Source organism: Dama dama, chromosome 12, assembly GCF_033118175.1.
Source record: "Dama dama isolate Ldn47 chromosome 12, ASM3311817v1, whole genome shotgun sequence".
Lineage (NCBI taxonomy): Eukaryota > Metazoa > Chordata > Mammalia > Artiodactyla > Cervidae > Dama > Dama dama.
Window position 1 is genome coordinate 14,050,001 of NC_083692.1, and position 22,987 is coordinate 14,072,987.

Genomic DNA, 22,987 nt, shown 5'->3' on the forward strand with positions numbered 1-22,987 from the left:
GAAAGCAGAAAGAGCACCAGGGGGCACCGGGCAGCTCAGTCAGGCCTGCTCCCCCAACGCTCCCCTGCAAATTTTCTCCTGGAGAAGCCAGCTTTGCCTTTTTGCTTTTAAATCTTTTAGAAAACCTACATAACAATAAGACTGTCCTGGCCACCATTTTTAGTACTTTCTGTGATTTTCTGCACTCAAGCTTCAGAATAATCTCGAGGCTGACGTTCATATTCCCCTATTTTACAAATGAAGAAAGGGACGCAAGCCTCAACATCTTCTCTCCTGCACACTTTGCTTTCTTAACTCACCACATTCCACAGAGATAATCTGATCACCAACTAACAGTCAGGAGCTTCTATTGCCCAGTGAAGAACAGCACCTGGAACCGATTTAAATAGTGGAGCCTCAAGCAATCCCTCCTGAGCAAAACCCTCCTCTAAGTGTGTGACCACATCTGTTTTGAGAGTCAGTCTTCCAGTTGGGGAATGAAAATAAAAGGTTCCCAAGATCACCTCTCAGTCATATTCTTGAGGATGAGCAGCAGGCACCACAAGTAGATACATTTAACTTTTTATAGGGATTTCCAGAAGGCTCAGTGGTAAAGAATCTGCCGGCCAATGCAGGAAACACAAGAGATGCAGGTTCGATCCCTGGGTCAGAAATACCCTCTGGAGTAGGAAATGGCAACCCACTTCAGTATTCTTGCCTAAAGAATCCCATGGACAGAAGAGCCTTGTAGGCTGAAGTCCACAGGGTCACAGAAAAGTCAGACATGACTTAAGTGACTAAACAACAACAAAATGTTTTTATAACTATTCGTTTTAGTATAGGTCTGTTCAAACTACTGTACAATTGCACTCATCTCACATGCTAGCAAAATAATGCTCAAAATTCTCCAAGCCAGTCTTCCTCAAGTGAACCAAGAACTTCCAGATGTTCAAGCTGGATTTAGAAAAGGCAGAGGAGCCAGAGATCAAATTGCCAACATCCATTGGATCATCAAAAAAGCAAGAGAGCTCCAGAAAAATATCTACTTCTGCTTTATTGACTATGCCAAAGCCTTTGATGGTGTGGATCACAACAAACTGTGGAAAATTCTGAAAGAGATGGGAATACCAGACCATCTGACCTGTCTCTTGAGAAATCTGTATGCATGTCAAGAAGCAACAGATAGAACTGGACATGGAACAACAGACTGGTTCCAAATAGGGAAAAGAGTATGTCAAGGCTGTAAATTGTCACCCTGCTTATTTAACTTATATGCAGAGTACATCATGAGAAACACTGGACTGGATGAAGCACAAGCTGGAATCAAGATTGCTGGGAGAAATATCAATAACCTCAGATATGCAGATGACACCATCCTTATGGCAGAAAGTGAAGAACAACTAAAGAGCCTCTTAGTGAAAGTCAAAGAGGAGAGTGAAAAAGTTGGCTTAAAGCTCAACATTCAGAAAACTAAGATCATGGCATCTGGTCCCATCACTTCATGGCAAATAGATGGGGAAACAGTGGAAACAGTGGCTGACTTTATTTTTCTGGGTTCCAAAATCACTGCAGATGGTGACTGCAGCATGAAATTAAAAGACACTTGCTCCTTGGAAGGAAAGCTATGACCAACCTAGACAGCATATTAAAAAGCAGAGACGTTACTTTGCCAACAAAGGTTCATCCAGTCAAAGCTACAGTGTTTCCAGTAGTTACATATGGATGTGAGAGTTGGACCATAAAGAAAGTTGAGCACCAAAGAATTGATGCTTTTGAGCTATGGTGTTGGAGAAGACTCTTGAGAGTCCTTTGGACTGTAAGGAGATCAAACCAGTCAATCCTAAAGGAAATCAACCCTAAATATTCATTGGAAGGACTGATGCTGAAGCTTCAATATGCTGACTACCTGATGCAGAAAACTGACTCTTTGGAAAAGACCCTGATGCTGGGAAAGATTGAAGACAGGAGGAGAAGGGGACAACAGAGGATGAGATGGTTGGATGGTATCACTGACTCAATGGACATGAGTTTGAGTAAGCTGGTGATGGACAGGGAAGCCTGACATGCTGCAATCCATAGGGTCGCAAAAAGTTGAATATGACTGAGTGACCAAACTGAACTGATAAGAACAACATACTGGAAAATACCCTCAGGAAGAAATGAAGTTCTTCATTTCTTAAAAAACCCTTCTTCTGAAATTTCTTCAAATCTAGACTTGTTTAAAGAACAATAGAGCCAAGTGGAAATATTCAGAAATGGGATAAGAGCTTTTTTTTTCTTTTTAATCATAATATTTCCCATCTCCAGAGCATGTAAATGACAGGGGTGTCTCTGATACTGTATTTCTTCCATGGTATGTTGTTTAAAAAATGATTTTCTATCAGGTTTAAGTATTTTTAAATAATCTATTGACAAGAACATATTGTAAAACAAAAAAAATCTAAAAAGTAATATGGTAATTTGTGTTCTTTCTGAAATAATTTGATTATAAAAAATTACTTATGAGACCTAAATTACACTGTATAAATGTCACTTTTAAAACTTGCAAGTTTGACATAACTTCTAAGACCCATTTTTGTGTCTCTAAGACCAATTATTTTGTGTCCCTTTTGAATTTTTAAACTTCTAATTAACAGTGAATATGAAAGTATTTCTGAATAAAAATAAATTTACATTAAAAAACATATTAAAATGTTGTTATGCTGCTTTTATATGACAATTATTTGTTTGTTGTTGTTTAGTCGCTAAGTCATGTCCAACTCCTTGCAACCCCATGGACTGCAGCATGCCAGGCTTCCCTGTCCTTCACTATATCCCAGAGTTTGCTCAAGGTCATGTCCATTGAGTTGGTGATTCCATGCAACCATCTCATCCTCTATCACCTCCTTGCCTACTCAGTAAATTTTTACAGGCTTTAATCAAACTTATCAGTGTGTGTTGTATTAAGTAGTTAAGTCCTGTCCACTCTTTGCCACGCCACGGACTACAGCACACCAGGCTTCCTGTTCTTCACTGTCTCCTAGAGTTTGCTCAAATTCATGTTCATTCAGTCAGTGATGCCATCCAACCATCTCATCCTCTGTCGCCCCCCCCCCCCCAGTTTACTCAGTAAATTTTTATAGGTTTTGATTAAATTTATCAGTATGTCAAAGTATTAACCAATGCCATGGCACTCAAGTATAATATTAAAGTGTTTTGTAATCAAAACTTGTTTGTCAAAATTGGGTCTACTGATGGTTCTAACCAGACAAAATAACACCCTACTTGAAAAAGCAATTAGTGTTGAGAATAAATAGAAAGATATGTGGCAATTTTGCATGTTCTAGCCTGCCGTGACACAGATAGGTGACATTTAAGCTGTGCCGAGGTCTAGGTCAGTCCATGATGAAAGCCGTCAGCCGTGACCAGTCCAAAGACCCAATGTGCACAGTCTTAAATAAAAACTAACAGGAGTGTTTCTTTTATAATTCTCAGACAGCTTTCTCGCTCCTCCCCTGCCAACATATTTATGGATAAACTTTGAAAGATTTGGCCTCAGAAGAAATTAAGTTTGTATGTTTTCTGCTTAAAAAGAACAAAATGCTCATTCTTGCCCAACAAACACATTTCATTTGAAGTCTCTTGGTTCCCATCAAATTTCAGGCAATCAATAAGGCAGCCTGCTGGGCAATAAACCATCCAGGTCTGCAATCTGCCACACATCTGCCCTTTGCACAGAACCTAAGCGGCTCCTCCTAAGGGCAACACTGCTCATCTCCGCCATCCCTCCAGCTCTGGGAGGATTCAGAAGAGCCATCCGCGCATGCCCGGCCATCCCTGGCTACAGCCTGTTAGGGGAACCTACTGCTTTCTATTATTGGCCAAATGTACCCAGAAACAGAATGTCCAAAAGGAAGGAATTTTTGTGTTCACCAGGAGAGTAAAACCTTCAAAATATGGCAAACGGAGCCAAGACTTTTCTTGAGTATGATACTACCTAAATGGAGAATCAGGAAATAAATGTGAAATTCAAATGCCCTAATTACTACTCGGGGTGAAATGTCCTTTCTGATGGCACAGGATGTGACCTTCATCACCACATGTCCACAGAAAGCAGGCAGACTGTTCAGGCATTCCAAAGCCTCAGCTTCTCTATTTGTGTTTCCCCACTCCCACCCTTTGTTACTATTCCAGAATGGCTATGTACTGCCTGGGGCTAGCTTGTTTGATCCACGGCTGCAGAAACAAAGCCATTTGAAGCAAATGCAGAAGGTTATGAAGAGGAAGGGAGAGTCAGTGAGGTCTGAGCAGTGAGTGAAATACAGGCTTTCACACCAAAGGAAGGCTTTAAATTGAACATGACTTCAGGAAAAATCAATTTGTCTTTTCCTTTCTTATCATAATTTTCCCCTGCAATATGACTCTTGACAATTATTGAAGGGTGTATTGTTGCATAAACTTCTTGCACAGTGCGGCTTATTCTACAAGAGTAATCACATAGTGCAGCATCTGTGATATCACAATTGGTTTCTATGGTGATAAGAAAAAGGAGAAGAGAAGGGGTGGGGGGGAACCATCACACCAGTGACATGGCAGTCACTTTGGTAGCAGTGTGAATGCTCCTTGTAAAAGCATCCTCAGTCCCAGGGTCTCAGAGCTATCACTGAAACCATTGTGCAGTGATTGACAAGGGGGATGAGGAGAAGAATGTCAGCCTTTGATAAGACAGGTGTCTTGTTCGGCAACATCATCTTACAACAGGCATTAAGGAGAACAGCAGAAGAATCAGCAAGTGCAAACATTAAAATAAAAAAAAAAAACTATAAGGAAAGGGAAGTTTGCACACACCCTGCCTCTTCCTACCTGATCTGCCGTCTCGCTGAATATCCACGTGGTACCATTCCCCATCGTTGGCTTTCTTCTGCGTGGCTTTCACTTTAATGGTGCCTGAGCCCATGTCAAGCAGCAGGTACAGGTTGCCATCGAGGAGTTCCACAGCAAAGAAGTCCACCTTGGTGTTCTTCTGGCTCCGCGCATCCTTTCTTTCTTGGGGCTTGCCGTGAGTGAAGAGGATCAGGCCGTTGGGCTCAGTGGTGCGAAAGTCAAAGGAGATGGAGCCCATGCGTTTGGTGTTCCACTTGGGCAAGCTGATGTAAGCCTCTGGGGTCTCAAAGTTGATGGGGTCCAGTGTGGCCACATTCTCACACTTGAATACCACCTCACCATAGATCTTCATCTTGGTGTCCCCAATCCTGGCCAAGCGAGACAGCTCCAGACGGATGTCATTATTCTTATAAACAACCTGTCAAAAGTCAAATAAGTGCCATATGAATCAATCTTGCAAGCTGCAACCATCCATTGCTCACTGGGAACTTAGGAAAAAGGCCCAAGAAGAAGCTTCAGGACACGACAGTCTGAAATAATATGGGAAACATGAGACACAGCACTTGAAAAGCACCTGCACAAAGCTCTGAGGTGCACAGAAGCCCTGAATAAGCCCCTGCATTTCCACTGTATTCCTTTTGTCTGTTTCCTTCTGGCCAATTTTTTGCAGTGTCAAGAAAGTTATACAATGCAAGTAGAAATCTAAAGAGACTGAGTTGCACAGACACAAATATTTCCAGAGATATTTACTGAAGTGTCCTCGGTAAAAGACCAGAAACAACCTGAATGACCATCAGTAACAGACTGGCACATCCTTATAATGCAATATTAGGCAGCCGTCAAAAACAAAGCAGTGCTCCCAGCTTTGACATGGGTTTTCTGAGTAATTCTGTGAAGTGAATCAGCAAGGAACAGAACCATGTGCATTATGCCATCATTATGCAAAGTGGGTGTGTGTGTTAGGAAGTGTGCATTTTATGTATATATGTTTGCAAATGCATTAAACATTTTTGGAAGGAAACACAAGAAACTATAAAACGGTCACTGGGGAGAGGACTTGTAGAATTAATATTCAGGAGTAGAGAGAGACTTACTTTTCACTGTATCTTGTTTGACTGTTTTTTTTTTTTTTTTTAAATGACTGTGTTAAGAGTTGGTAGGGAAGATCTATATTTTTCTCCACATTGCATGTATCCTCTATATACACACAAAAAGAGAATGAAACACCCTAAAACATTTTAAAGAATTATGACTTTCTAAACTTCATATAACCCATGTAAAACTAGGGATTAATCTTGTTCCCCAAATTAGAATTTCAAAGAGGTTTTGCTGTTGTTAAAACTGAATTCTGATGCAGTGCCCTCAGATAGGTCTTGGTCCTTTGGTCTCTAGGCAATGTCACATCCATATCATAACAATAAACAGAGGAAAACAGATGGCAAAAGGGCTAGCATCTGAGTACTGATTATGTAGACCAGTTTGCTATGTCCTTCACATTGTCTTATTCAAATTCTAAATCAGGACCCCAATTTAGGTTCAAATCCCACATCCACTACTTCCAAGCTGTGTGAACTTCAAAGTTATTTAACTGCCTTGGGTTTGCTTCCTCCTTTGAAAATGGGAATATAGGAATAGACTATGTCTTAAGGATGAAATGAGTTACTACATGGGAAGCACTTAGAAAGCGCACAGAGTACGGGCATAAACATCTCAGCTATTTTGAGGGTGGCTGTTAGCTCACTTGATCCTTTCTGCAGACCTGAGAAAGTTGTCTTATCTCCATTTTCAGTAAAATAACAAGACTTAAGTGCTAAACTCTTACAATTCATCTCAGTGATAAAAAGTTAACTGAGTGAGTCATTCCAGTATATATCATTTAATCCCAAACATCTAGCTGTAGAATTATTTCTCTTCTCTCTCCCAATATGAGGAGAGAATTAAGCAAAGATGTATGCCTTTTCTTATTGATTAACAACAAAGAATTGAAAAGGTCTCTCCTACCATACAACCTTCGCCATGGATGAAATCATGGTCAGTAACACTGAGAATAGTAACAATACTAATATTTACTGAGCACCTCCTACCAGGCGCTGTCCTCGGGATCTGAAGTCTAGCACCCCATCAGATCCTGACAACACCCATGTGAGGTACCTACCATCATTCTCCCATTTTACAGATGCAGAAAGAGACATGGACAGTAGTTAAGGAACCAGTCCATGGTCACATAGCCAGTTAAGTGCCAGAGAAGGACTTGAACCCAGGGAGTTAGCTCCAGAGTCCATGTGCTTCGCCACCTGTAGACATTCAGCAGAAGGTTGTACTATCAGCACCCATGAGCTCATCTTTCATAACACACTGGAATTCATGCATGTTCAACTTCCCAGTTTAAAAGCTAAATCTCTTAATTCTAGTGGACTGACCATGTGCAAAGAGGAGAAAACAAAACAAAACTGCAAGATTCTTAGGCAATCACTCAAGTGAGTGAAAAAAGAAATGAAAAATGTTTAATGGCTAGCAGCTTCTCCTTTCTGATCCCCACGCAACAACATGTGAGATCTCTCTGTCATAAGCAAACTGCAGCTTTCTTTGCATTTGGGCTAAATGCCTATGACCAGAGCTCTTGTAAAGGTTAATTATTAACGTAGAACAATAGGGCGTCCCACAGGGACAGACTGAGGCTCGGCTCCATTGAACAATAAATGGAAAAAGGACTCAAACATCCCTACAGGAGGCAGAAGGATAAAAAGAAAAGGGCCTTTTAAAAGAATGCAGCATCCTATGAAGAGGAACTCTTCTGTGAGAAGGGTATAGAACCAAGACTGGGACAGACAGTGAATAACTAGAATGCAGATTTCTGGAGACACGGACAAGAGAATCCCAGCTGGGAACCGGCCAGACAAAGACTTCTCTCAAAAGCTCTTTGAAAATGAACTCTCTAGCTACTCCATGGCCCTGAAATTGCTTGTCTATTTATTTGCAGTTTCCACACCTTTCCCACTGACAGTTGAGTAACCTCTCTGAGTCCCATTGTATTTATTTCCAAAGGCAGGAGACTCAATAGCTGTTCCAGAACTGTTCCCCTTTCCCTCCAGCCCCAGCGCAATTATCAAGATTAAATGGGATATTATACCTGGTAGAACATAGAGAATCCTAAATGGTTTGCAAACCTAGGAACACAAATAGTACCCCATGTTTTCCAGCAGTACTGGGGTACTAGTGAAAACTGGCAGGGGCCTGAACTGATGTTCTTCTGAGGATCTCCTACCAATAAGAAAGGGGCAGGAGAGCACCTTGTTAGCCCAGTGATATTCAGCTAAGAAGCTCCATGGTTGGCATCTTCACCTCCCCACCCCGACCCCTGCCAACCTGCCCACTGCAAGACCATGGCATGGCCAGGCACAAGTGTAGCAGCACCTTGGGGAGGGCATGATGGCAAGAAACCCCACTGGACTCCCTTACATGGCAAATTAGTATCTAGTATAGTTGCTGTTATTCAGTCGCTAAGTAGTGTCTGACTCTTTGTGACCCCATGGACTGAGGCACTCCAGGCTTCCCTGTCCTCCACTATCACCAGATGTTTGCTCAAGTTCTATTGAGTCAGTGATGCCATCCAACCATCTTATCCTCTGCCGCCCCCTTCTTCTCCTGCCTTCAATCTTTCCCAGCATCAGGGTCTTTTCCAATGAGTCAGTTCTTCACACCAAGTGGCCAAAATATTAGAGCTTGAGCTTTAGCATCAGTCCTTCCAATGAATATTCAAGACTGATTTCCTTTAGCATTGACTGATTTGATCTCCTTGCAGTCCAAGGGACTCTCAAGAGTCTTCTCCATCATCACAATTTGAAAGCATTAATTTGGTATAGTATTTTCTGTAAATTCAGACTTTCATCTAAATGAAAAGCCCTGCCTGATGACTGAACTAGGAAAAGATGGGGCAGTGAGCACCTTGGTTGACAACTAGCCCCGACAAGGAGCAATGAAAGACAAAGTGGAAACAGGTCCCAGTGGGAGATGTCACACACCCTGGAATCACAGAGGCAGAATCACAAAGAGTGACAACTCCAACCTCAGGTTTATAAAAGCTGCTGTTTGGACTTGCAGCTTGTCCCATTGTCAAGTCCTAAGGCTCTCTCAAACCAGCCCCTCCCCTACTCCAGTAGTGCCAGACTCTCTCCACCATCATTTCTCCTCTGGATTTCTGCAACAGCTTTCTAACGGAACCCCCTGCTCCTTCCCATCATGCTCTCCACAGTTCCACAGTGAATTTTCTGAAACCAATAAATCTGACCAGTGCACTCCCTTGCTTAATAACCCTTCATGTAGACAAGGAGGATCTGCCCCTCTCTCTCTCTCCCCACTCTTTTCCCTTTCTTGCCCCCCATCTTTTCATTCTCCAATCAAGACAGCTTCAAGCATTTTTGGTTCTTTTAATGATCCTCTATCTCTACCCTCTGTGTGTGTGTGTGTGTGTGTGTGTGTGTGTGTGTGTGTGTGTGTGTGTGTGTGTGTGTGTAAGTTGCTCAGTCATGTCCAACTCTTTACAACCCCATGGACTGTAGCCCTCCAGTCTCCTCTCTTCATGGGATTCTCCAGGCAAGAATACTGCAGTGGGTTGCCATTCCCTTCTCCAGGGGACCTTCAGAATCCAGGGATCCAACCAAGGTCTCACACACTGCAGGCAGATGCTTTACCATCTGAGCCATTTGTTCCCTACTAAACATCTTTCTTGCTCCCATCTACATCCAGTACACACTCTTTCTCATTTTGGTCTGTTTAGATGCTACTTTCTTGAGGAATCGTTTCTGACACAATATCTCCCATGATTCTGACAGTTTGGTGGATGTTTTCCTTCTGCACAGTATCTTTTAGCCTTTGACCATGTGTAAGTGTGTTTGTACAACTTTGAATCCTTTTAAAAGTGTTTTGATTTTGAATTATCAAATAAGATGTGCTTAGGACTTTTATCCTTATGTATCAGAGGGCAGACAGAATGAAAACTGCAATCACAGAAAACTAACCAAACTGATCACATGGACCAAAGCCTTGTCTAACTCAATGAAACTATGAGCCATGCCGTGTGGGGCCACCCAAGACGGATGGGTCATGGTGAAGAGTTCTGACAAAACATGGTCCGTTGGAGAGGGGCTGGCAAACCACTTCAGTTTTCTTGCCTTGAGTACCCCATGAACAGTATGAAAAGGCAAAAAGAGAGGACACTGAAAGAGGAACTCCCCAGGTCAGTAGGTGCCCAGTATGCTCCTGGAGATCAGTGGAGAAATAACTCCAGGAAGAATGAAGAGACAGAGCCAAAGCAAAAACAATGTCCAAAACAATGCCCATCTGTGGATGCGACTGGTGATGGAAGTAAAGTCTGATGCTGTAAAGAACAGTACTGCATAGGAACCTGGAATGTTAGGTCTATGAATCAAGGTAAATGAGAAGTGGTCAAACAGGAGATGGCAAGAGTGAACACTGACATTTCAGAAATCAGTGAACTAAAATGGACTGGAATGGGCGAATTTAATTCAGATGACCATTATATCTACTACTATGGGCAAGAATCCTTTAGAAAAAATGGAGTAGCCATCATAGCCAACAAGAGAGTCCAAAATGCAGTACTTGGGGGCAATCTCAAAAATGAGAGAAATGATCTCTGTTCGCTTCCAAAGCAAACCATTCAATATCACAGTTATCCAAGTCTGTGCCCCAACCACTGATGTCAAAGAAGCTGAAGTTTAATGGTTCTATGATGACCTACAAGACCCTCTAGAACTAACATCAAAAAAGATGTCCTTTTCATCATACAGGACTGGAATGCAAAAGAAGGAAGTCAAGAGGTACCTGGAGTAACAGGCAAGTTTAGCCTTTGAGTACAAAATGAAGAAGGGCAAAGACTAATCGAGTTTTGCCAAGAGAACACACTGGTCATAGCAAAGACCTTCTTCCAACAACACAAGAGACAACTCTACACATGGACATCACCAGTTGGTCAATACCAAAATCAGACTGATTATGTTCTTTGTTGCCAAAGATGGATAAGCTATATACAGTCAGCAAAAATAAGACTGGGAGCTGACTGTGGTTCAGATCATGAACTCCTTATTGCCAAATTCATACTTAACTTGAGGAAAGTAGGGAAAACCACTAGACCATTCAGGCATGACATAAATCAAATTCCTTACGATTATACAGTAGAAGTGACAAACAGATTCAAGGGATTAGATATGATAGAGTGCCTGAAGAACTATGGACAGAGGTTCGTGACATTATACAGGAGGCAGTGATCAAAACCATCCCCAAGAAAAAGAAATGCAAAAGGCAAAATGGTTGTCTGAGGAGGTGTGACAAATAGCTGTGAAAACAAGAGAAGTGAAAAGCAAAGGAGAAGAGGAAAGATACACCCATTTGAATGCAGAGTTCCAAAGAATAGCAAGGAGAGATAAGAAAGACTTCCTCAGTGATCAAGAAAAGAAATACAGGAAAACAATAGAATGAGAAAGACTAGAAGTCTCCTCAAGAAAATTAGAGATACCAAGGGAACATTTCATGCAAAGATGGGCACAATGAAGGACAGAAATGGTATGGACCTAACAGAAGCAGAAGATATTAAGAAGTGACAAGAATACACAGAAGAACAATACAAAAAAGATCTCCATGACCCAGATAATCACAATGGTGTCATCATTCACCTAGAGCCAGACATTCTGGAATGCAAAATCAAGTGGGCCTTAGGAAGCATCACTATGAACAAAGCTAGTGGATGTGATGGAATTCCAGTTGAACTATTTCAAATCCTAAAAGACGATGCTGTGAAAGTGCTGCACTCAATATGCCAGCAAATTTGGAAAACTCAGCAGTGGCCACAGAACTGGAAAAGGTCAGTTTTCATTCCAATCCCAAAAAACGGCAATCCCAAAGAGTGCTCAAACTGCCACACAAGTGCACTCATCTCACAGGCTAGCAAAGTAATTCTCAAAATTCTTCAAGTGCGGCTTCAACAGTACGTAAACTAAGAATTTCCAGATGGTCAAGCTGAATTTATAAAAAGTAGAGGAACCACAGATCAAATGCCAACATCCACTGGATCACAGAAAAAGAGAATTCCAGAAAAACATCTGTTTCTGCCTCATTGACTATGCCAAAGCCTTTGACTGTGTGGATTACAACAAAATGTGGAAAATTCTTAAAGAGATGGAAATACCAGACCACCTCACTTGCCTCCTGAGAAACCTGCATACAGGTCAAGAAGCAACAGTTAGAACCAGACATGGAACAACAGGCTGGTTCCAAACTGGGAAAGGAGTATGTCAAGGCTGTATACTGTCACCCTGCTTATTTAACTTATATGCAGAGTATATCATGCAAAATTCTGGACTGGGTGAAACACAATCTGGAATCAAGATTGCTGGGAGAAATATCAGTACCCTCAGGTATGCAGATGACACCACCCTTATGGCAGAAAGTGAAGAAGAACTCAAGAGCCTCTTGATGAAAGTGCAAAAAGGAGAGTGAAGAAGCTGGCTTAAAACTCAATATTCAAAAAATTTCATGGCATCCGGTCACATTACTACATGGCAAATAGATGGGGAAACAGTGGAAACAGTGAGAAACTTTATATCCTTGGGCTCCAAAATCACTGAAGATGGTGACTGCAGCCGTGAAATTAAAAGACGCTTGCTCCTTGGAAGAAAAGCTATAACTAACCTAGACAGCATATTAAAAAGCAGAGACATTACTTTGCCAACAAAGGTCCATCTAGTCCAAGCTATGGTTTTTCCAGTAGTCATGTATGGATGTGAGAGTTGGACCATAAAGAAAGCTGAGCACCGAAGAATTGATGCTTTTGAACTGTGGTGTTGGAGAAGACTCTTGAGAGTCCCTTAGACTGCAAGGAGATCCAACCAGTCAACCTAAGGGAAATCAGTCCTGAATATTCATTGGAAGGAGTGATGCTGAAGCTCCAATACTTTGGCCATCTGATGAGAATTGACTCACTGGAAAAGACCTTGATGTTAGGAAAGACTGAGGGCAGTAGGAGAAGGAGACAACAGAGGATGAGATGGTTGGATGGCATCACTGACTCAATGGACATGAGTTTGAGCAGGCTCGGGGAGTTCTTCATGGACAGGGAAGCCTGGCATGCTGAAGTCCATGGGGTCACAAAGAGCTGGACACGACTGAGTGATCGAACTAAACTCAACTGAACTGGACTTGCAGCTCATGCTTAGAAAGTCAGATTGTAAAACAGTTGTGGACAGAAGCTCAGGGTTAAGACACTGTCTCAGAACCACACCTCATGTATGTCTCCCTAATCTTTCATACAGAGGCACACAGGAACCATACCAGGAGTAAGGCAAGAGCAGGAGCAATACAACAAAAACGGTCACCACTGATCAAGAGTCTATGATGTGCCAGAGACTTTAAAAATGCTAATGTTCATCTTCTACATTAAGGAAGTGAAACAGGTAACGTTAGCCTCATTTTGCAGAAATGAGGTTCAGAGGGGATAGGCACGTGTCTAAGATCACACAGTCCCTTAAGGGCATGATCAGGACTTGAACTCAGATCCCTCTGACTGCAGTGGGGCAAGGCCATGTTACAGGGGTGGCCGTTTCTAAACTCTCTGGTAGTGCAGGCTTACACATAAAGCAGAAACTCCTTAAATCAGGCACAAAAAACACATCCAGCTCCACCCAGACTTATTAAGCCCTTCACACCTGGCCTGGCCTCTCTAACGGATCCCTACCCTTCCCTTCCCCACTTTGAGGCACTTGGAGGCCTCTGCGTGACCTCTGGTGTCCGGGCTTCTGCAGACTTGCTCATTGTGTAAGTCTCCCAGCCTGCAGTGCCCTCCGCTCCTCTCCCACCTCTAAATGATGCTTCCTCACCAGGATCTACCTCCGAACCCATTCCAGGCCCTCTGACTCCTCTCGTTATTACTGATACCCACCATGTGATAAGCTTGGAATCCTTCCATTGCCTGCCTGTGACGGAGCTGTCTGCCTGACTGCCCAGACCATTGGCCTTGACTGGAAAAGAAACTGCTGTTCTTTCATTATTTTATTTTTGGCTGTGCCGGGTCTTCACTGCTACGTGCGGGCTTTCTCTAGTTGTGGCGAGTGGAGGCTCCTCTCTAGTTGCGGAATGTGTGCATCTCATTGCAGTGGCTTCTCTTGCTGTGGAGCACGGGCTCCAGGTACACAGGCTTCAGTAGCTGTGGTGTCCGGGCTTAGCTGCCTGTGGCATATGGGATCTTCCTGAACCAGGGATCGAACCCATGTCCCCTGCACTGGCACACAGATTCAGAACCACTGGACCAGCAGGGAAGCCCCAGGAGAGGTTACTCTAATCTACCTGTCATGCTTTTGGAACTCTTCCATGGTGCTCAAGGAATACAGCAACCCAGGAATGTGAATCTAAGGGGTAGCAGTTCACAGGAGTATTTAGAAGGTCAGATAGTAAAACAGTTGTGGACAGAAGCTCAGGGTTAAGACACTCTGAGAACAACACCTCTTGTATATCTCCCTAGTCTTTGATCCAGAGTCACACAGGAACAATACCAGAAGTGAGGCAAGCTATGATGGCAAGAACAAGACAATAAAGAGTCACCGCCTATCAAGAGCTCATGGGAGTATTTTTCTCCCTCTTCTGCCTTATCGCAGGACACTCTGGACACTGTTTTCAGCTTTCCGGGAGTATATGTCCACATATTCTGCAGTAAATGCCACGTTCCTATGCACTCCAGCAAGGGATCCAGAAGGAATCTGGGAGTGTGGGTGTGTGCCCTGCAGTGCCAAGATGGCCTTGTAGTTCTGCTTCTCCTGTCCAGGAAGAGCAGATTTACCACCTGGCCTTTCTTTTCTCTTGATTTTGAAGTGCCTGTAATCCTCTATGTGTCTACATATAGGGCAATTACAATTAAAAAAACACCAGATCGTCTTATAGGACTGTGACTCACAGGCCCGTGACGTGATGACGGAGCACCACTGTTCCGGGCCAGGTCAGTGGAGGGTGTCTGAAGTCAGGACTCTGGGGGACATCCTCTGGAGTCTGTGGGCCAGGCGAAAGAGAGCGGCAAAAAGCCAATGTCAGGGGCCTTGGGGTGGAACAGTGTTGACAACAAATCCCAGTAAAGCCTTTTGACTTTATACCTGTGTGCAGAACAGTTTACATATGACTAGCTACAGACAAAGATTTATTCCCTACCCCAACCTAATCCTTTGACAATAGATAATAACGAAATGAGCTTTTTCTCTTCAGCTTTCAGGATGGTGCAGTTTCTAGATAAACTGGGGGCGGGGGGAGGTAATCTTGTTATTGTGTGACATTTCTACGCTGGGTAAATAAATAAGCCCTGGGAAAGCACCTTGCGTCTGGGGCAGTCACAGAATCACACATCCTACTTTCTATTACTTCCCCTCTACCCTTCAGGCAACTGATGACTCTGGTCATGGTGATTTTCTTTCCTAGGGAGTGTCTACTCAACTCATCTGTCACTCAAAACATTCAAGCTTGTTACCTTTCAGTAAGCATAGGTCTTACTTGTTTTACGTAAACCTCAAATATCTTATCAGCGAAACATATGCATTACAGCTTTAAAAATCTGAACCGGCACCTCGTTGTAGAGGTGCTTAATAAATGCTCATATTTTCATTAAATCAGATGTTGGACCCAGGTGGCAGCGCAAGGGAGAGGCCCACATCGTGGACTTCCCACCTCAGTAAGTCAGTCTGAGTCCAGCTCCACCCCTGCCGGCTGTGTGACCTTGGACAATGGTTAACGTTCTTCACGCCGAAGACTTACAGGTAACGCGTCTCATTTCACAGGGTTGTAAGAGGTGTGTGAGGCAATATGTCATAGCTACAAAGTGCTTTAGCAGTTTCTGGTGCCTCAGAAGCACTCAATAAATGGGAGTTACCCCTTCTCCATTTTGTTATTTTCTGTGAGAAGCCATAACGAGATGAACAGAGAGGACCGCCTGACATGGAGTCATTAGAAAGGGAAGATTCCACTACAATATTGTAAAGTAATCAATCTCCAACTAAAATAAACTAATTTTAAAAAAAAAGAAAGGGAAGATGCCCTCGGAGGGCAAGTTCTAAGCCACATGTCCGCTCAAGAGTCTAATGACAGACTCTTAACAAATTTAACAAATTCTGAAGGTAGGAAAAAAATTAAAAATTACAAAATCCGGACTTCCTTGGTGGCCCAGTGGTTAAGAATCTGCCTTACAATGCTGGTCTCTGGTCAGGGAACTAAATCTTCCAAGTCTTGGGAAAACTAAGCCCCTGGGCTGCAAGTACTAAAGCTTGTGTGCAGAGAGTCCACGCGCAGCTAAAACCTGATGCAGCCAAATCAGAAAAAAAAAAATTATAGTCGCCTAGTGGGGCATTTATAAGATATGAAAACACCTAGTGGTATCCTTTGTCTTTCACACACACCAGGCTTTTGTACAGATTTAGGATTCATGATCCTTAACGTCATCTTCTGCCGCAGTGTACCACTGACCAAATTCCAACAGTGAACTTCTAGCACAAATGGGGCAGCAGATGGTCCTCTTAGCTTCCAAAGCCAGAGAAGCTGATATTTGGCGTGGCCAAGGCCACATCTGCACCCGTGGTCTGGCTAACAGGGGTCAGCAGGCTCACTCGCCTGCTGAGTTGCAGCTGACACCCAGGCTGGGGCCCTGAGCCCCGCTACTGCACCCCACAGACATCATTTCCAGGGTTGCTGTTCTGCTCACAGCACTCAGGTCTGCCAAGGATGAAAACCGAGCCCCAGAAATAGAAAATGGGGACAGAGTTTCAGACTCGCTAGGCAAGAGCCAAGAAACATCTGAGTGCTGAGGCTCAAAATAAAGGCCCAAAAGACTCCAGATAAAAGTTGAAACCTGTGGGAGAAATATTGGCAATTAACTAGACTTGAGGTCTGAGAGAAAACAACAAAAATCTGTAAAGCAATTATCCTTCAATTAAAAAATAAATACATAAAAGAACTTTTTTTAAAGGTTGGGCGAACATATTGTTTATCACAGGGAAGTCTCCTTAATGCACTGTGGTGACCTGAATGGGGAGGAAATCCAAAAGGGAGGAAATGTATGTGCATGTGTGGCTGATTCATTCATTCATGTGTTGTTTCAGTAGAGTAGAAACTAACACGTCAAGCAACTATACTCCAACAGAGATGAATTTTTAAAAAATAAATTTAAAAAGGCTTGGCAATCCAACACTCTGTGGGTCAAACAATACATATCTGAAAGCTGGATCTCAAAGACTACCAGTTTATAATCCCTGATCCATGGTTCCAAGCTGAATGCCAAAGAATTGATATTTTTGAACTGTGGTGTTGGAGAAGACTCTTGAGAGTCCCTTGGACAGCAAGGAGATCCAACCAGTCCATCCTAAAGGAGATCAGTCCTAGGTGTTCATTGGAAGGACTGATGTTGAAGCTGAAACTCCAATATGTGGGCCACCTGATGTGAAGAACTGACTCATTTCAAAAGACCCTGATGCTGGGAAAGATTGAAGGTGGGAGGAAAAGGGGACGACAGAGGATGAGATGGCTGGATAGCATCACCAACTCGATGGACATGAACTTGAGTAAACTCTGGGAGTTGGTGATGAACAGGGAGGCCTGGCGTGCTACAGTCCATGGGGATGCAAAGAGTTGGACACGACTGAGCAACTGAACTGAAGGTTCCATTTGCAAGAGAGTGGCAGGAAAAAATAAAATGGACAGAAAACAAGCTGGAGTCCTAGGAAGAATCCAAACAAACTTCAGTACTTAAATTGCATCAGCAAAGTCCTCAGACCCTTCCTCATTTAAAAAAAAAAAAAAGCCCTACCCAGAGAGAGGAGCACATGAGCAAGCATTGTGCACCAATCAGCTGGTCTGACCTTATAAACCCAGAGCCATGGGTGCCAGCCCAAGAGCCTCACTAATGACGCAAGTCATCACCACTTAGGCTGAAGACAGGCAAGCACTTATTCCCTTGATGGATTCTTTAAGAGAAAGCAGTCATCATGTAAGTCTGTGGTCAACTACAGATAGAAACACTAAGTTTAAGACTTCCAATCTCTGGCATAGTGAAGGTCTCAATTTTATTCCTCAAGAAGGAGAACTTTCTTAGGCTCTAGAGCATGCAGGCTTCAGTAGTTGCAGTGCACAGGCCTGGTTGCCCCGTGGTGTGTGCAATCGTCCCAGACTAGGGATCAGACCTCTGTCCCCTGCATTGACAGGCAGATTCTTAACCACTGGACCACCAGGAAGTTTTAGAACTTTTTTCAACTAAAAGGTTGATTAGGCACATCTGTCTATGTGTTCCACAGAAAAGATTTTCAGCCAACCAAATCTGTGGGGTATTTAGGATACCATAAAAGTCCAGTCTATCACAAGAAGTAAGATGTGCCAATTCAGGCTTTATCATTCTTCCAGAGCCTTCTAAGATTTTGCTAAAATAATGAACCAAGAACTTGGCATAGACAGACCATATACTTGGCATAACCAGAACCAGGCAAAGAAATAAGATGTTAATGTCCATGTATGGGCCATAGTTCTCCAAGATAGGCCTTATCAGTGAATAGTGAAAAGGTTTCTGGATAATTTAGAAAAGCCTTCCAGGTGACCCTGTAAACCACAACTGGACAGAAAACTCACCCATCTCTTAGTGCCATGTTGGCAAATACACGTTTCTCTTCTTCCTTTCTGGAAGATGGCATTGCTAACTGCTCTAATTCTATTCTACTCCCTTTCTCGTTGAACCCAAATGGAGCCTCAGAATTCAAGGTGGTGCTCTATGAAGTTACCACCAAAGAACTGAAACTTGAGGTGAACCTACCTATACTTCAGTTACCCTCTAACATGAAAGCCAATGTAACGTAAATGAAGAATATTAAGCCAACTTAAAGTAAGCTTCCCTGGTGGCTCAGATGGTAGAGAATCTGCCTGCAATGAAGGAGACCTTGGTTCAATTCCTGGGTCGGGAAGATCCCCTGGAGAAGGGAACAGCAACCCACGCCATTATTCTTGTCTGGGAAATCCCAGGGACAGAGGAGCCTGGCAGCCTACAGTCCATGGTGTCACAAAGAGCTGGACATGACTGAGCGACTAACACTTTGACTAATGCAAATTAAGAATATTGGAAACAAAAGAAAATCCATGTAAATATGCTAAATAACTTTAGCTCTAGACCATGGAAGACAAAGGTAACATGAAATATAATCTGATATGAAATGCTTAGAAATCTTGGAGGATGCTTTAGATCAGAATTGGAATGAGATACCTGTCACTCCAGTTAATGAGTGTGCCAGGGTCTGTAATCAGAAACTTGGCCCAGATTGTATTTCTCTTCCCCCTGCTTTTTAGGAATGGCACTGGTATGGTCTTCTAGACATTATAAACAGGCTATGCATTTCTGATGGGGCAACTAATGGATCCCTAGTGTCTGGCACACAGTTGAGGCTCAACAAATTTAACACACTCTTAATTCTTAATTCTGATATTTTCTTAAGTACTACACAGATCTGCCCTGTGAATGCCTACATTTATTTCTGTCTTAAAATATTTGACGAGGGCACCAACCTGACTACAGTCAAAGTTACATGTCACAAAGAGGGGAACTAGGATCAGATGAGTAGGTGGTACTTCATTATGAAAAATTCTAAAAATACAGTCATTATGCAGTTGAGGGAAAAGGAACCATTAGAGTAGAGAGGAAGCCTTTAGCAGTTTGACTAGAAAGGTGACAAAATTTAAAATGTGCCTTCCTGAATCACTAGTAATCTACTGTTATTTTTATTCCAAGGACTAGAAATGACTCCGATCATTTTACTGTTTTCTCTGGGGATAAAATGTCCTTTCCACTTGAAATTCTTCAATGGTTCTGTACCAACTTCAGAATCAAATTCAGACTTCTAAGCATTACATAAAAGTTGTCCTGATCTAGTCCATCTTCATCATCACCAACCTTGCCAAAGTTCTGTGGTTCTTCCAATAAACCATCCCTGGCATAAGCCTCACCTAGATTCTCCATCTGAATAACTACTGCTCACATGAGAGGCACAGCTCGAGTATCACCTACTTTGGAAGCCTTTCCCAACATTCTTGCCCATTCCACTTCCACCCATAGCTTATTTCCTTCCCTCTGCTCCCATAGCTCCACATTCTGCTATTATAGAATTTATCACGCTGTGCTGAAATTGTCTGTCTATCCCCAGTAGACTGGGAGTTTCTCAAGTGGAAGACTTGGTCTTTTTCCTGTGTTTCCCAGTCTGTTCCAGTGCCTGGCACAAAGTCAGTATATATATTTTAGGAGAATGGGGAAGAATGGAGAGAAAGAAGGGCAAGGAAAATCAAAGTCTATATCCTGATGCCTCTAAGTCAAAGAGGACTGTAAGGCAAAAAGAAGGCTCTACATTCATTCTGCTTGACAATAAGTGAGGAGACAAGAATATGGAAAACTAAAGTATCACAGTTAAAAGCCTCTGGTGGAACCACTGAATAGTTAGTTGTTTTCCCTAGTGTGCATGCTTAGGAAATGTGCTTATATTTTAAGGCTATAAATATGGAAAGTTCTGCACCCTAGAATGGCAGCTGTCATTAGTTTGTGTGTCTTGGCAGAACACTAACAGAAGCAGCAGCAAAAAAAATCCAATTGCAAATTCTAGCAAGATGCTCCAGGAGATTGCCTGATGAAACTCAGCATCAACACTGCTTCCCACTCTGCAGCCTGCTAAGAGATGACTGCTCACCTCTTTATGACCATGTAGCCTGGACTGTCAGAAAAAACAGATTTTGAAACAATACCTCAAAGCTCTTATCCCCTGCACCCAGAGACCAAAAAAAAAAAATGAACAAGAATGAATCCCCAACATTGAAGCCTTTGACCATAGCTAGCAACTTCTGGCTGCTACCAACTATCCTGCAAGAATATAGATTGCAAGAGGAATGCCAAATAGCTTTTGAAGAAAGATTTTATGAAAGGCCCAAAGGCAGAACTACTATAAAGGACTCAATGAAACAGAACCTTGAAGAAGTCTAACACAGTTGACTGGCAACAATAGAAGCATATCAGGAAAGCCATGAATTCCATGCATGGCTTGGAATTGGAAAATGGAAGCAGTAGGTCCAGAAGCACGGATAGTGACAGACAATTCCAAGAGGTGCTGACCAACACACAAGCTCCAGGAGGACCGAGATGGCAAGTTCAGACAGGGGCTTTGCAGTTCACCTCTTATAATGTGAAGCCCATTCATTTGTATGAAGTACATATGGGCTTTATGTAAGAGATGTATGGCTTCCTGATGGACCCCCAACTTTCTAAAAAGGGGCTCTGCTGTCAGAAGCAATTATCAGCTTTTCTTGCCTGGCCTGCTAAGCAGCTCTGCTACCAGCCTAATAAAGGCTCTAATCAGATGGCTTTTCAAAGTGGTCCAGAGGAGCCCCTCTGCAATCAGCAGAAGGGGTGAGCAGAGTATAAGAAAAATACGCCAGGCTGGCAGGTGCCTGTAACAGAATCATTTCCAACCTTGTGCAAATGGCAGCAAAGAAGAGCTGGACTCAAACTGACAGTAATATAGACAGAAATGCTAGAACTCAAGTTGATTTTTTTTAAATCTAAACAGTTGTCTGTACCCTTTGTTAACATCAAAATAAAGAGTTGTGGAAAAAATGAGGCCAACCTCCTTTTGAGGGCACCCTTTCAAGGTGATGGCCCTTAGTCCCAGGATTTACACCTGTCACTTTACCTTTAGTACATCTGCAGAGACCCACATAACCACTAGATGTCCCTTACGCCACATAAAACCAACCTGAAATGAATTTCACTACCAGTCACACAAATCACATTTAAAGAAAGCTTTTCTAAGTCTTGGGTCTTAGGTATCAACTATAATTCCTATCACAACTCACTCCTCCTTACTTATATTTTGTCCATTTCTACGCATTTCAATAGTCTTTTACGATGAGATATTAATTGCAAGCAGGTGATAGAGAACTATTATGAAGCAAAATTATGTTAAAGGTAGAAATGATAAAGAAATAGGCAGAGGAATATTTCAGGAAGGGATATAGACTGCCTAAAGGTACTCGACGTTCATTATCACTTTTAGGAATCAAATAAGCTTCAATATAAATGGAGTAACCCACAAGTTCAGTTTAAATGCAGTCACCATACGTTGGGGTCTTAGATTCAATGAAACTAGTATGGCAAATAATTTTAATTTCACCCGTCAAGCTTGATCAATTAAGAGAGGCTGCCTGGGACACAAAATGGGAAAGATTATTGGGCTGTGACCCATGGGCAATGTCTAATATGGTTGTGAAAATGGGGAATGGTGACCCCCATGATGCTGCATTTGCAGAACCTGAATTAACCCCCTAGCTCGAAGCCTCCCAGACTCAGAATGACTGTGGGCCATGGCAACAATGATGATGGTAGGAGCAGAAGTACCAAAAGAAGCAACAGCTAACCTTAATGGAAGGCCTTCCGTGGGACACATTTTGTTCTCAGTATTCTACATAAAATAATTTAATCTTCATATGGCAAATATCCCAACCAAGATAGAACACTACTTTTGAGAGTAAAAGAGGGCAATAAATCATCCGGACAACAGGTAACCCAGAACGTTCCAAGTCTACCTGTGGTGGATGGCCGCCCTGTTGGATCCTCGTGAGAACCTTAGGGATGAGAGGTAGCATAACTAGGGTACTGGACTGCACCCCACAGGCCTGGAAGCCTGGAGGTGCCCAGCTTCCAGGCTGAAGACAGAGCCCAGAGACAGCTACAGAAACACCACTTGATCGGACAGAGAATCTTACACATCTGCAGCAAGAGGTCCTGGAGCAAATCCCACTGTGCACGGAGACAGCAGGCAGGACATGGCAGCTACCTTCCCTATTCAGGGGAGGAGGCTGGGGAATTGACACCAGGTTGGCTCATCAATTACCAGGGAAACCAGGGCTGGGGCAGGGGGCAAGGACACAGTTCCTGATTAAGCCCTATAATTAAGAGGATGGAATAGCCATGTGAGTGAATCAGGGACTGATCGAGCAAAAGATATATGAGGAGCAACCATCTTGAGTTGCCTGACCACACACTCCATGCCTACGTACCCTGCAGGACCCTGACAATCTTGGTCACCACTCT

At 42.9% G+C, this 22,987-nt stretch overlaps 1 protein-coding gene across 4 annotated transcripts in view; it reads right to left on the reverse strand.

The window, feature by feature from the left end:
* NRXN3 (neurexin 3) overlaps positions 1 to 22,987 on the reverse strand; it is a 1,693,692-nt gene that overhangs the window by 1,197,947 nt on the left and 472,758 nt on the right. For all 4 annotated transcript variants that reach the window (XM_061156509.1, XM_061156511.1, XM_061156510.1 and 1 more), the window contains one exon: positions 4,822 to 5,260. In XM_061156509.1, the coding sequence (XP_061012492.1) occupies positions 4,822 to 5,260 (439 nt within the window). The remainder of the gene's footprint in view (positions 1 to 4,821; positions 5,261 to 22,987) is intronic.